Source organism: Sinocyclocheilus anshuiensis, unplaced genomic scaffold (assembly GCF_001515605.1).
Source record: "Sinocyclocheilus anshuiensis isolate Anshui unplaced genomic scaffold, SAMN03320099.WGS_v1.1 scaffold916, whole genome shotgun sequence".
Lineage (NCBI taxonomy): Eukaryota > Metazoa > Chordata > Actinopteri > Cypriniformes > Cyprinidae > Sinocyclocheilus > Sinocyclocheilus anshuiensis.
In genome coordinates, this window is record NW_015548264.1 from 1558096 (window position 1) to 1573991 (window position 15896).

A 15896-nucleotide genomic window follows, 5' to 3' on the forward strand; every position below is an offset into this window, starting at 1 on the left:
CTGATCAAAGCTATCAGTTATTATGGGCTGGCCTCAGGAGCCACCCTATAAGCTGCATGTCCCACAGTTCCCTCTGGCAGGTCTGTCAACCACAGCCAGGGAAAGATGGTCAAATCACATTTCCTATAGATGAGAGTGCAAATAAGGATAAGAAGAAACTAATAAAAGTGTTCAGAGAGACAGACTGGAATGAAAAAGGCGGTTTCTGTCGTCATATTGCTTGTTTGTTGTTTGTCGCCAAGTTGAGTGTGCTAGTCCACAGGGACACAGAATAACTTTTTTCTGTTCTCCCTACAACAGCTTCTAAAATAAACTTGTTTACTTAGCTATTTAAATGAGGACATACCATAGACTTCTATTGTCTATTTTTATATAAACCCCATAATAATCACCCAAACCCTACTCCTAAACTTTTGCATAAAAAAGGCTATATATATATATATATATATATATATATATATATATACTAACACACACACACAAATATATAATAAATAATTTGAAAGTTAGTATTTAAGTATATATGTATTTAAGTAAAGTACAAATAAAATTAAATTTCAAATTTGAATTTTAGTTTTTTAGTAACTCAACTTCAGATATATATTAAATATAAATATGTAGATTTCATTTATCGTCATTACATTTTTATTTTGGTCAACAACCGGTAATTTGATGTCTGTTTAATAGTGGTTTTCTGTTTTGTAGCTATAACACTGATCTGGAGTCAGCACCCTCAACTGGTCGGTCATGAGTTTTGCTCTGAGTCCGTTCACCCCCATGGGCATCCGCAGCATTCAGGAGCAGCGGGACCGTTGGGAGAGGAAGAGGAGCCGCACGGCCCGCGAGCTAGTCCTGAGTGAACAAAGATACTGCGAACAGCTGGATCTAGTCGTCACGGTTAGTCTCTCTACAGGCCCAACATTACACAAACGCTCATGGGCTGAATTGGTCGATCTTGTATCAAACAATACACTGATGGAGAATCACTTGTCTTGTCAGGGCTGGATTTAGTCATAGAAACAGAAAAATGCGTTGATCGTCAGAATATCCTAATTAATACAAATCTGAAATTCTAATTATCTTCGAGAGCTTTATTCACTGTTTCAACAGCACAAGGTTTTCCGTTCGTTGAGTGGTCCTTGACACCATAACAGGGCTATTCTTTTGAAATTCATAGTTTATAACCTGTTCAAGGCTTTTATTTTGCAGCTAATTAGTTTTACCTTTAAGATCACTGAGTTTTCCGTGCCATTTCTGTGCGCATTTTGTTGTATATCAAAATAATTGGCATTTGAATTTGCAAAGCTAACACAGCAAACTTGCACATCGGTCTTATTGCTTTCGAATGCCGCAGCTAATTAAACGGTTGACCATTAAAACGCAACTTACTTTGAGAAACCAAACCACGTCGCCTCCCGCCTCTGGTGGAGTTGTGTTAGATATGCGGCTCATATTAAGCCGTTAGAGGTAATTGAGATGTCATTGCTGCAAAATGCTTGGCTCTCCACAGATTTGTTCTTGCTTTGTCTCAAGGGTGTGCGACGAGAGGTGACACTCTCGGTAAGATGAAGAGTCATGTACGAGTGGCGTCTGAAAATTTAATTTTCTCTCCCTCCTGTCTCTTTCTTTTCTCCAGTACTTTGTGGAGATCTTGAAGGCCAAAGGAACCCTCAGGCAGGACATTAGAGAAAGCATCTTCAGTTCAATTAAATCCATTCATTTAATAAACCAGTAAGTATCCTTTGAATAATTAAGTGAATATTCGCTCTCAGGGGAGAGAGACGGCTGAGGGTGGCTGGCTTTGATACCGTTTAAAAAGGACGAGAGGGTAGGGGAGTATTAATTGGGGTCTAACAGGAGAATCAAGTTTGAGAAATTGGAGATTGCCTGGTGTGCCTTATCTTATGTTATTCTCTTTAATTGGATTGAGAATCGATGCGGATGCTGGATTTAGGCTTACAGATGCACTTTCTCCAGAGTATTTCACGTTATCCCACCACTGTTACCATCAGAGGTGATGGCGGCCTGTTCATAATGGCTGCCGTTTGTGTTTTCTAAGCCTTATGTGTTGATAAAAATAAGCGTTTGCAAGGTTTTAAACATGTATTTTTAATGAAAGTGTTCATTACCATGTGTTCATTACTGATACTCACAGTCTTTCCACTACTGTAGCTGATTCGCCAGTTATAGGCATCAGGCTATTCAATACAAAGTTTAAAGTCAGAATGAAAACACCGTTCGCAACCCATTTCAAGTTGGCACAGCAGTCAGGTTTTTTGCACTTCTGAGTAACACTGGATATTCAATATAAATTAATTGGTGCTGGACCTGATTTTATCCTATAAGATCTCGTTACGATACCAACATTTCAGTAGTTGTAATGTACTTTTTGCTCTTATGTTTTTGACAAATGCTTTTATTCAAAGCAGGACAGGGCGTTCAAGCTTTATGTCAGTATTTTAGGAACAAACTCATAATAACCTTGGCATTGTTAACATTATACTCTATGGGAAGTTTTGTGATTGTCAGTACCATAAAATGCTATTTAATTCAGACAAAATAATATGAAATATATTATTGATATAATAACATTAATATTAACAAATTAAATTAAAATAATGTTTCTTTTAATCCTACCAGATTTTTTCTTGAATTTTTCAAAATGTATTTATTTATTATTATTTTTATTATTAATTATTTTTAATGGTAATCAAACCAGTAACAGGAAATAATTGAAAACAGTTTTTTGGTGATCAACATTCCTTGATTAACATTAACCGCATAGACAGCAGCAGCTCTGTTGAGCTGTATTTAGATCTAATATTTTATTACAATTTATTAAGTCCTTTTTGTTTTTGTCTGAAACTTTTACACTCTCTTAAAATAAACATTAATATACCAATAAATGGATTTAATTGTGAACCAGTGTTGTTATTGTAAAATTCGGTAACTGAAATAAAGCTTAAATAAAATATAAACAGAAGATGAAAAAATGTAACTTAAAAAAATTTGAAATTTTGCTTTGGTGAATAACTGAAATAAATACATTAAAGTACAAAATTTGAAGTAAAAATGTTTACATTTATGCATTTGTCAGACACTTTTATTTTAGTGACTTGCATTACATTTAATGAAATATAAAAAGACAAATGCGTATAAAAATGCCTCAGACTTATATAGATAAAAGCTATAAATAAAAGCTCCTTCAAACTAGTAATAAATACTACAATAGTCTATAAATAATACTAAAATAACAGGCATGAGTGCTTGCAGGGCATGGATGCAAATATGCAAATTATACTAAAATGTTTTTAATTTTGGTAGCAACTTCGAACTGAAGTACCGACACTTTTGACAAGGGCAGTGGGTTGGAAAATTAGAGATCTTTGCGATGTCAGCTAAAAAGAACGAATCCGTCATTTCAGTCCGAGGTGTAGATATACAGGTGCATCTCAATAAATTAGAATGTCGTGAAAAAGTTCATTTATTTCCAATAATATGAAATTCCATGATGACTTTGATAATGTCTTTGTTTTTTACCGGTGGTAGAGTGGTCATGCTAAGTCGTGAAACCCAGCTGTGACTCTTCCGCATACAGACGATTAGACACTCTGCTTGAGGGGCATTTATGACAGCTTGAGCAAATGAAAAGCCAGAGCCGCTGGAAACGAGGCGCTGGAGATGAAATAATACATCCGAAAAACTGGCCTGAAGAGCAGTCGGCATTGATCTGCCCATGCGGGCTGGGCAGACTAACAACAAATTAACTCACAGGTGTCAAGAAGCCTGTTCTTGTTAATTTTATCTGAGGCTATCTATGGCACAGAGCTCTCGTGAAGCGTTTTGTGTTTTGATATACCACATCTGAAAGCAAAAATAGAAAAGCATGCCTCTCCAAATGTCCAATAGCCTGTAAGCGAACACGCTTCAAGCTTTTTATTAAGACCTTCAAGCTTGCGTTAGAGAGATCATTGCTTGTCAGTGCAGAAGAGCGGTGTTTGATACATTTAACAACATGATCCATCTTAGAAAATTTACCTGACAAGCTCAGAGAGATGTTACCTAACATGAAAAACCTAGTGAGGAAATTTCATTAGTCCTGAATTGGCCAAAGTTTTCATATGAGTTAATACAGCGTGGTTTTGTTGTGTACATATTACCAAACGACTGGAAGGGGAACTACTGACTGCCTTTAAGGGCCTTATCTAGGCCCTATTGATTGAGAATCATAAAATTGTCTGAATAATGAATCACCGTGGGTCCCCGAGGCTCCCATCAATGCCTTATTGACGGGCCTCTCTACAAACAGTGGCTGAATGAAGATGGAGGGCTGAGTTTCAGAGCCCGATGTATTGGATAAATCGGTGCTCAGTTACCATATATCATCATTAGAATCGGTTATTGAAGTGCCGGGTGAAGCGTAATGGCAGTCTCTCAATTTAGATCTGTGAACAGACAGCAGCGGCTGACTGATTAAAACGAATAAAGTGCTCGCGTTCTCCAAAACCACATCGTTATCAGGAAGCTTCTTCAGATGCTTGTTGATATCTGCGCTGGCTGCTGAAGGTTATTTGAATCCTTAGCTGAAATCATCACTTTTTATCTTGGACTAGTTGTAGCGCAGAAAAAAAGAGAACAAGGACAGGAGGTGAGCCGTAGATTAAAAAAAAATAATAATAATAATCTATCATACACAATATGCACTTTATAGTAGGAAAAAAAAATTGTATGAACGCATCTGAATTTATAAACCATTGTAGATTTTAACCTAAATTTGTACTAATTTTCATGTCTTTCAAAACCTCTTTGACTTTTTTTATTCTGTGAAATGAAAAAGGGAGATATTTAGCAGGTTGTCCAAGCTGCTCTTTTCCATACAATGAAAGTGAATGGTAAAAGTTACTGATAAAAGTAATGCATTGCAATATTGCTTTACTAAAAAGTAACTGTTACTTGGTTACTTTTTTACAAAGTAATGCATTGCGTTACTTTTGTGTTACTTTTTGTCACCTGAGCTGATGCTTATTTATTTTTAATAACAAAAATCTCAAAAGTTCTATTTTTGGCAACTTTAAAGGCCCTTTCACACCAAAAGTGAAATTAATAAGCCTTATTTGAAAAAGTGAATTTGAAAGTAATGCGTTACTTTACTAGTTACTTGAAAAAAGTAATCTGATTACATAACTCGCATTACTTGTAATGCGTTACCCCCAAAACTGATGGTGACTGCAGCTACCAGTTTCATAGCACTCTTTTGGACTCTTTTTCACACAAACTTGTATGGCATCAGAAGCACTACTTTAATGGTGATTTTTTTTTTTCTTTTTTTTTTTTCTTTGTAGAGCTTGACTGCCCCTTGGCGACCTTCCTCGTTCGTTGTATGGAAAAGAGCAGCCTGGACATTTTTCAAAACTTCTCCTTTTGTGTTCCACAGAACAAAGTCATGCATGTTTGGAACAACATGAGGATGAGACAATTTGTATTTTTAATTTGAAATTATTTTATTTGTACATTTTATGCATTTGGCAGAAATAAATTTTGAATGAGAACATTTATTTTATTATTTTTATTTATATTTATATTTTTATTCATTTTTATTTTATTTTATTTTACATTTTATGCTTACATTTCTGATGTCTTATAAGTGATTATATAACCCGAGGACAATGCAAACCAATCATTCCCAGTTTTCCGTAAAACCTTCAAAATGATGACAGCCTCAAAGGCGACAGTAATACGATGACATTCTAAGAAAATATCTGTCTGCTATATTTAAGTTTAAAAGAATAGCTTGCAGTTGGTTTGAAGTTCATTGTTTGTACATCACATGATACTCTTGGGTCGGTAAAGACAAATACATTCCGTATTCATTAAACGCTGCTGAACAAGCAAGCAAACAAACAAACAAACAAAACTTGAATATATTGTCACGCCGCTGCCATTCATCAGAATTATGACTGTTTACCTGATGAGGGGAATAAGGCAATAGTGGGAAGAACCCAATTATCCTAGAATGCACTGTAACAGTGATCACCAACTTGAAAAGGGTTGTCACTTAAGTAGCACAGAATCAAAAACGCATTTGAGAGAGAAATATTCTGAACGAGTGCGTCTTGGGGGTTTCTTAATGACAGTAAATGCGGTGTGGAAATAGATCAAATAGTATCCGATATGAAGAAGGGAGGAGGGAGTCTCCCTACAAACCGAACGATGCTTTTGTGTCCTGTACATATTTGTGTTTTTTTTACGAGCGTTTGTGTCGCTGCTAACTTATTCATCGACGGTAATTAGTATTCCTCGGTTCTCGCTTCCCGCAAATGAAGCCACATAGGCCTCCATTGTTTGGTTGAGTCTGTGCCCAGCCCAGATGTCGCAACCGCTAAGAATTAATGTAGATTAACATGACGCAGGAGGAATGCTAATGTTATCTCTGTCATCTTCCTGACGGCCAGAGATTTTAATTGCCCTAAAAAAAGAGCATAAAAAATGTAAGTCGTAATTTCATATTTATCATAATAGCCTCTGGCTGTGAGGAGGAAAAAGGAAACACTATTTTTCCCGCCCTTTGCCCTCGTTAGAACTCTCTCGGCTGCTCTAGCATCTCCTGATTATGAACAGAGGCTACCTTGGCTTTCAACTTCATTAAAATCTATTTAAATCAACTTCAACCGCAAAATGCTCCTCCTTCCAGCATGTAAAAAACGCAAAGTCTCAGGGAACATCATTAGGGAGAGTGTGCGTGTATCCGTACCTGTATTTCTGTTTGGTCTAAGCGGTACCTACCTCGCCTAGTTTGGATAATAAGCTCCCTCACAAGTGTCAACACCCTCACCCTTGAATTATACCCATGTCACCCTAATGTGCCTGACAGCCAGAGCACCAACTCTTCCATTCCTCTTGAACACCTTGTTTTGTTCCTGGTTTCGCAATGAGTGCGTTCCCGCTACAAAGCGTCACACGCTTGCCCTTGGGCGCTAGCCTCAGCACCCTTGTCTCAAATAAGTATGTCACCCACAGGGAGGGGCCCCCTCGCATGACACCACACAAATCTGACTAAAAACACTTCCTTTCGCAAATACGTTTGCCTCTGAACTAACCCCCCTCATTATTTGTGACAAGAAGTGCCTTGATTTCCAAAACAGTATCAGGGTTATCATTGCGTTTGGAGTGCAGTGGCAAGACTGCAGGGTAGGGTAACGTGAAAGTGAGCCCTGTTATTTGTTTTTTTAAGTTAACAGTACTTAATTGTTGATGATTTGACACAGTATGACGGTTCTTTGAAAGTATGATTGAATATGTAATTGTGCAATTTAACGACAGGAAAAATAAAACTAATTAATTCAAAATTGAATAAAATATAATGAATAATAATATTAAATGTATTATTTCATTAATTAATTTGTTAGAAAATAATATACAACATTTAATTTAAAACTTTTTTTCCAATTTTAAATATAATGAATGGAATTATTAATTTATATAGTGTCAAAATTCAAAAATATTTATTTTTCTATATTATATATAATTTATATTTTATTATATCATATTTATTTATATTTTTATTTTATTATATATTTATATTATTTATAATGTATGTGTACTATATATTATTTATTTTTATTTTTATTTTATTTTATTTTACAGCACATTTGAGGAATGATCAATTCAGTGAAGTCTGATTAAATTACGCCGCATAAAGCAAACAATATTTTTACTTCTTAACAGGACCCTGCTCACTCATCTAGAACTGGGGAGATTTGGCATTGGGTTTGAGGAGTTTTGCACTCATTTGCAGTTGTACAATACGTACGTTGACAACATTCAGACGGCTAAAAAAGTCCTCATGGTAAGTTAAAGTTAAACGTTTCATATGTTAGACTTGACCCCCTTTTTACTTCTGTTCACATGCTCAGCATTTGGCATTGACAGCCATACTTACAAATGTGACTCTTTATGTTGTACGGCCTTGAATATACGGCGGATATGAATAAATTTGACAGATTGTGTAATTTTCCTTCTTTTTTGATAATGATTTGCTATTTGAAGGTAGTTAAATTTTTTTACCTGCTATGAAATCAAATGGTCGCTGGTATTGGGTTTTCGCAAGTAAATGCCTTATTACCTGGATAGAGGTCACCTCCTTGCACAAAAGCCAGTGGCTACATCTATCGATATGAAATCATGAATATGTATTCATTATAGATCTATGGTAATGCGCAGGATTGACAGTATGTCATGTTCTACTTCTAATTAGTCCAAACCTATTAAATCATTATACGATTCCTCATCTATGGCAGCTTTTTTCACCCTACCACATTGTTCGGCTCAACCTTGTGGGGGGAAAAAAGAAGAGAAGACACAATGTCGGGTCAGTAACTCAAAGATCGCCATTCAGAATGATTGACGTTTGGAACGGTGAAATCACCTACCTGATTAAGGCTTATGGATGACACTCTGTGCAAACAGATCTCTCCAGGCAAAGCCCAGCAGTACCATTAGGTCCAACACTACCATCTCATTACGCCTGACTTAAGTGGGCAGCCTCCATCAGTGGGCCAGAAAAAAGTGCGATAGGGAGTCTCTCTCTTTGCTAATTAGCTCCTCCCTCGGCAAGGCACCTGTACCCAAGTGTACGGATGACTGATTCCTTGTTAGACCAAATCAGTTAGTGGTTAAAGAATCATTGGCATGCCTGGCTAATGCTAACTTCTGTATTCTGTGTGCTTGCGGTGAACTGAGGGGGCATATTAACGTGTTTCGTGCTATGCCAGTAATTGTGTCTGATACCGAATATATGCTCGAGTGTTAGCCTCGCAGCAAAGCTCTTCCAAGCCGCGTGCTAACATCTGGTTTTATTTATCTGAGGGGAAGCCTGGAGCCTCACAGATATTAATGTCTTAATTAAGAGGAGGAATACGTCTGCGGCCAATTGACTGGTTCTCATTGATTGCAGACTGAGCTGTTTAAGTTAGCATCGATTCCTCCGCTAGGCCTACATGGCTGTAATTGCTGGAACATGGGCTGGTGTGTTCGCCATGTCACATGATTCAAACATGGCTGGTATGTCCTTCAAAATCCACCGTCGCATGAAAATGAATAAGAGAATAGCAATCTAGGCCAAGATCTCAACGTTTTCTCAACCAGTGGCTCTTTTTACAGGTTGTTACTTGTTAATTTGACATTTTTAATTTCCTTTTTAGTACCATTTTTAACATTGATTGAACATATATAATAATATATGATGTGACGCTTAAATCTGTTAAAAAATAGTTAGTTATTGGCCAGTATGGATTTTTATCTATTTATTTATTTGTATTGGTGTAAATATATTTATTTGATCAAATATAAATGAAAATCAAATATATGAAATATTATTACAATTTAAAATAACTGTGTTCTATTTTAATGTTAAACATTAAAATGTCCTGCTATGTTTAATAGGAATCTTGAAATAGATCAATAGACAGGTCAAATAACAGCATTTGTAATCTTTAAAAATACAAAAAAATTAAAATCATTAGCCACTCTCAAAATGAATGCTATTTTCATGCTGTACATTATAATTTTGAGATGCTTATATTCACTTGTTAAATAGATTTTAATTTTTAATGTTTTTTTTTCAGACGAAATGTTCATTTTATTTAAAATTATATTGTTTTTTAATTATAGAATTTTGATATTGTTTAAATGTTTTTTTTTTTTGATGACTTGCCTATTATTTTAAAATGTTGAAAGTAGTGCTGGGCGGTATGACCAAAAATTTATATCACGGTATTTTTCAAAATTATACCAGTTTCACGGTACATGACGGTATTTTTTTTTCATGCATGACCGGGTGTTAACCATATTTTCTACTGATTGAGAGAGGAAATACTGCAGTATATTGACTTAGAATGCCCTATTTTACTGTCATGATGAGTGAATATTGTCAAAAAATACCACACTAAATAGTGACTAAACACGACCCCTTTTAATACGTTAACCATAATCGCGGCATCGTCTGATAAAATCAACATGCATCTACACTAAAGAGCGGCTATGTGGTTGTTTTGGCTATATTACTTTTTTGTCTCATGCAGCGCACTGCCTGCATCTGAGTAACAAACTAAAAAAAACAACAAACAAAAAAGTGCATGTGATATTAACAGACGAACTACGCTCATATTTATAATTCCAAACAATCAGTAAGTGACAGGTGCTAGGAAACGCTGTTTTGTACTCATTTATTGACGAGTCGGCTGCGGTGCGGCCAACTGAATGCGCTGCTTCTCTGCCGCTCACTGCACAGAACAGACACCGAGAGAGGTGACACTTCTCCGGGAAAGTAAGACCTCGCGTTCGCGGGACAGCACTGGCGAAATCTTCCAACTGAACCATAGCTAAGGTTTATCCAATAAAGTCAAAGATATTGATCAAAGATATTGATATTTTGTAACCGATACCAATTATTTGCATGTTTATGTGCCCGATAACTGATATGCAGAACCGATATTTATTTACTGGAACCGGTATACCGCCCAGCACTAGTTGAAAGCTCTCAGGATTATTTAAATGCTAATAATTGAAAATCTTTAGCAACTCTCAAAATGAATATATTTTTCATGGTGTACATTATAATTTTGAGATGCTTAAATTCACTTATTAAATAGATTTACATTTTTAATGTTTTTTTATTCAGGCAAAATATTTTAATTTTAGTTTGATATAATAATAGAATTGTAATATTGTTTAATATTGTTTTGATGACTTACCTATTATTTTAAAATGTGGAAAGCTTTCAGGATTTGACAGGATTCATTCTGAGAATTTTTTTTTTTTTGGCTGTCCTGAATAAAAGATTCCTCTCACAGCATGTCCAACATGTGGTGATTTAATGTTGCTGTGTTTCTCAGAGGGAGACCCCAGCTGCTTCGGCCATAAATGTTAGCCGAGCAGGTGTTATACACGGTGTGCGCCGTTTGAAGATGATGGATTGTTTTGTGTACTTGATATGTTTATTTATTATTTACTTGGCACAAAAAAGTAGCACGACTTATGCTTTTCTCAGAGGGAAGCACAATTCCAAACAAATTTTGCATAAAAAAGTGATATTTTGCTATGCTAATGCAGACTCTGTCAGCCATTATCCTGACATGGTTCGTGTGAATGTATATTTAATAATGAAACCAAGGTTGCCTCTATTCAGAAGACAGCTTGTGATAAGAGAAAACAGAGATGTCTCGTGTTGCATGAGTGAGTCACAAGCGAGACTGAATGCACAATTCAATAGACATCACGCCACATGCATCATCTACGGGGGAGATGCTGTTGGTGGGAGGTAAACAGTGTTATCGCTAGCATTATCAAATGTGCTGTACTGTTGTATAAAGTTGTTTTCATGGAAGCAGATCTTTGATTCATGGTTCATTTCCTTCTCAGGTTCAGGTGAAGAAAAGCAAAGCCTTCAGACGGTTTAAAAAGCTCCAGGAGTCCAGGCCTGAGCTCAATCAGCAGAAACTTGAGGATTTGCTACCGCTTCCTCTTCAGCGCATCCAGCAGTAAGTCCTCGAAGACACGTGTGACAGTATTTGAACTTTGAAGTCAACAGTTATTGGTTATCAGCAGATATTAGTATTTATTTATCGGTTGTTGGCCATTTTTATTTATCGGTTGTCGGGCAACATTACAGTATTTATTTGATAAATATTATCATTTATCAACCGGTTTAGAATATTTAATGCATGCTCATTTCTTTTATTTCAATATTTGGATAACTTTTGCCCATATCTAAAGCTCACTTCAAGTTTAAAATTGACTAAAAGTTATTATTTGTGTAAAATGCACTAATAATTTAACAGTGTTAAATGTACTCTCTAACAAATGTCAAAATGAATATAGCTTTTTTCACATTATAATGTTGTGATGCCTAAATGTTGCATTTAAAGTTATGGATTTTAGTGTTTTATACATTTAATCGGTTATCAGCTAGCTATAACATGAAAAAATATTTATCAGCCTATTGTTATGGAAAATAATTATTATATTGGTGCATCCCTAGCTGAAAAGGAGAATCATTTCATAGCAGGTTTTTGTTTTGTAGTCGTAGACATGAGTGTTTGTGAAAAACTTTATTACTTCTATATTTCTACTTTATTTATCCATTTGGTGATGGTAGCGGTGCATAAATGACACACTTCACCTAAAGATGTTTTGATTTAGTGCCGTTTAGTGGACTCCTTAACCACTTATTGCAATTGACGTGCAAAGTTTTCTTCTAATCTCAATAAATGTCAGAGTACCTCAGCCATTGAATTTTCAAGTCAATGAGATGGATTGGTCAGCGGATGTTTTTTGTGCGTTTAAAGTTTAAACCATCTGCTTTGGTGAAGAGATTACGGGATCGACAGCATCAACACGATGGCAGCATTGAAATGCAGTCAGTTCTTGATGGGAATGTAAAGCGTTTTGGTTATGCATCAGTATCTTCTGACACAGGCCAGTCTACTTCACAGTCTTCTGCTCAGCTGTCAAATCACTCTACAACTTCACATTTTGTTGATCGCACTATGTAGATTTACTTTAAAGAAGGATTTTGGGAATCATTTGATGGCATGATAACAGAAAGCTGTCACCACCGGGTTATGGTTTTCATGCTTGAATTCTCCATCCGTATTTCTTCGCTTTGGAGGAGTCAGAGCACGGCGCATACCGAGCCTTTCAATGACAGACGTAATTATTGTTTGATGTCGTGCTCACACCTGCCTTCAGACTGTCCAAGAACTGTCAAAATCCCTCTTGTTAAGCCGCCGATTTTGTTGGCTGTAATTTCATGCGGCCGTGGTCTCAGCCGTTAATTACTGTAACAGGGTGCGAAATGAACTGGAACATGCTTAAGAGCCAGCAAAAATTACATGGCATTCCTTTATCAAGCTGCTCGAGTCCATCTTAATTAGGCTTTTATGTCACTCCTACTTATTAAATGTAGTTTCCAACATGAAAGAAGACAAACACAATGTCATTCTTGCTATGACGATAATTATGTCTTTATATTTATTCTTTATAAGAACATTCCTCAGCTAGCGCCCACCTGTCATAGTTTTCATTCATATGCAAAATGACAATCCTGTTTGTTTACAGGCCCTCTTTATGTGTCTTTGTGCATCCGTTTTAGGTGATTTGATCATGATTTTACTCCTGTAGTGTCATTTGACCAATATTTTATCAAGGAAAGCTTATGTTAATTAATGAACATTACTTTGTCAGTGTATTGCTGCTTGTTGAGAAAGCACAAAAAGTAAACCAAAAAAGATTGAAATGTGAAGTATTATTATATTTCTCAAACTTGTGGAAAATGCAAATACCAAGCTAAATGCCAACATGCAGTATTCTAAAAATTAAACCACTTCCCCCGACTTTATGGACTTAAAGGGATAGTTCACCCAGAAATGAAATAATGTCATTAATTACCCACCCTCATTTTGTTCCAAACCCATAAGACCTTTGTTCATCTTCGTAACACAAATTAAGATATTTTTGATGAAATCCAAGAGCTTTCTGACCCTCCATAGACAGCAACGCAGCTGACACGTTTAAGGTAGTAAGGATAGCGTTAAAATAGTCTGTCTGTGGTTTAACCTTCATTTTAGTGTCAAAGACTGACACGGAAGAGTAGAAATTGTTTAATAAAGTTATTTTAGTTTTCTTTGCGCACAAAGTATTCTCGTAACTTCATAACATTATGGTTTAACCACTGATGTCACATGGACTATTTTAATGATGTCCTTACTACCTTTCTGGACCTTGAACGTGTCAGTTGCGTTGCTATCTGCAGGGTCAGAAAGCTCTTGGATTTCATCTAAAATATCTTAATTTATAAGATGTCTTATGGGTTTGGAACGACAGGAGGGTGAGTAATTAATGACAGAATTTATTTTTGGGTGAACTATCCCTTTAAAATTAAATGCATAAAGTCATGTTAATTTTGAACAAAAAGTTAAAAGGGAAAAGCTGGCATACTGTTGCTCTCAAATAGACTCTTATTGAGTAGGGTGCATTCATTTTTTTATTAATATTATAATTCAGCAAGGATGTGCTAACCTGATCAAAACTAACAGTAAAGACATTTATAATTTCACAAAATATTTTTATTTCATATAAGGTTGTTTTGGACTTTCTATTTGTCAAATAATGCTGAAAAAATGTATCACAGTTTCCACAAAAATATTAAGCAGCACAGCTGGTTTTAACATCGATAGTAATAAGAAATGTAATGTACACAAAATCAGCATATTAGAATGATTTCCAGATTAATGGCTGCTGAAAATTCAGCTTTGACCTCACAGGAATAAATAACATTTAAAAATATTTAAATAGGAAACGGTTGTTTTAAATTGTAATATTTCACAATATTACTGTTTTTATTGAATTTTTGATCAATAAATGCAGCCTTGGTGACCATAAGTGACTTCTTTAAAAACATTTTAAAAAAATCTTAAAGACCCCAAACATTTAAACAGTAGTGTACAGTATTTTTACACTTTTTCGAATTTTTCTGGACAGATAGTTGCATTCTTTCGAAAGCAAATGAAACCGGCAAAGTAGTGCAGTGGATGATTGACAAGAAATGAGTCATTCCTCTACACTGTAAAAAATGACAGTGAATTTGACGGTAAAAGACTGTAAAAATGCTACAGTAAAAACCTGTTAAATGGATTTTTTTTACAGTGTAGAATGCATTATTATTTTTATGCAGTGTAGTCACATTCACTCTGCTTTTTAAATGTGATATGTATGATTTGACCACATAACATTTTGTACTCCATTTATACCTGTTTTGAGCACTGACCACTTGTTATAAGATCACCTAACAAGATACCTAACAAGATTCACAAGATGCCTTTCGAACGAATATATGGTATTTTCTCGCTGTTTTTGTCCCGCAGCAAACCACAGGACTTTGTGTCGCACCCTGAATTTTCTCCACCCAGTTATCACAGAGATATCCTCTAATTTCCCTCGAAACTGCAGAGCGCTGACATCTCAATCAGCATGTTCAAAGACGCCCTTGATCTGATCTCATCCTCTGAGGCCCTGATCACTGTGTTTCCTATTGTCCCCCCATCGATTCTGCCTCTCCGCTCTCGGAAAGCGAGGACGCACGAGGGTCGCGTAATTGTATGATGATCTTAAGTGGCACGGCAGAAGAGCTCCATTCTCGGAGAGTGCAGATAATCAGGAGTACCGCCTCTAACGGGGACTCGGGAGGAAATTGTTGTCACTTATTGGGCTGGAGGATGATGGATGGCGGGGCTGGCTGTGTGTGGATCATGGTGGCTACTTAAGACGTGGAGCAGGACTGTTGGGAGGGAGGATAAAATCATTCCTATTATTAAACGCCATTTACTGCAGCTGCTGAGAAGGGATTCACGTTGTGCCTCTCTTCTCAACTCTTCTTCTCCCTGTGGTCTTCCTGACTACAGATGGACATTTTGGTCAATTTGTCGAGCGTCAAACAAAGAAATTAAGTCAATCAGCAGATAATTATTTCTGTGTTATGGGCATTATTAAAATTCTATAAATTTTGTCTCAATGAATGTGAAATTAAACTAGTTATTTTAAATGGTAAAAGTGAATTGAAAGTGAAAGTGGACCGTATGAAAATAGCTTTCATCTGTCTGTCTGTCTGTCTGTCTGTCTGTCTGTCTGTCTGTCTATCTATCTATCTATCTATCTGTCTGTCTGTCTGTCTGTCTGTCTGTCTGTCTGTCTGTCTGTCTGTCTGTCTGTCTGTCTGTCTGTCTGTCTGTCTGTCTGTCTGTCTGTCTGTCTGTCTGTCTGTCTGTCTGTCTGTCTGTCTGTCTGTCTGTCTGTCTGTCTGTCTGTCTGTCTGTCTGTCTATCTATCTATCTATCTATCTA

The 15896-nt window shown here is 36.1% G+C and overlaps 1 protein-coding gene across 7 annotated transcripts in view; it reads left to right on the plus strand.

Moving 5' to 3' along the window:
- The window catches only part of LOC107655603 (rho guanine nucleotide exchange factor 39-like), a 100818-nt gene that overhangs the window by 54246 nt on the left and 30676 nt on the right, over positions 1–15896 (plus strand). For all 7 annotated transcript variants that reach the window (XM_016443161.1, XM_016443159.1, XM_016443158.1 and 4 more), the window contains 4 exons: positions 706–897; positions 1637–1731; positions 7726–7846; positions 11419–11537. In XM_016443161.1, the coding sequence (XP_016298647.1) occupies positions 748–897; positions 1637–1731; positions 7726–7846; positions 11419–11537 (485 nt within the window). In that variant the 5' untranslated portion in view covers positions 706–747. The remainder of the gene's footprint in view (positions 1–705; positions 898–1636; positions 1732–7725; positions 7847–11418; positions 11538–15896) is intronic.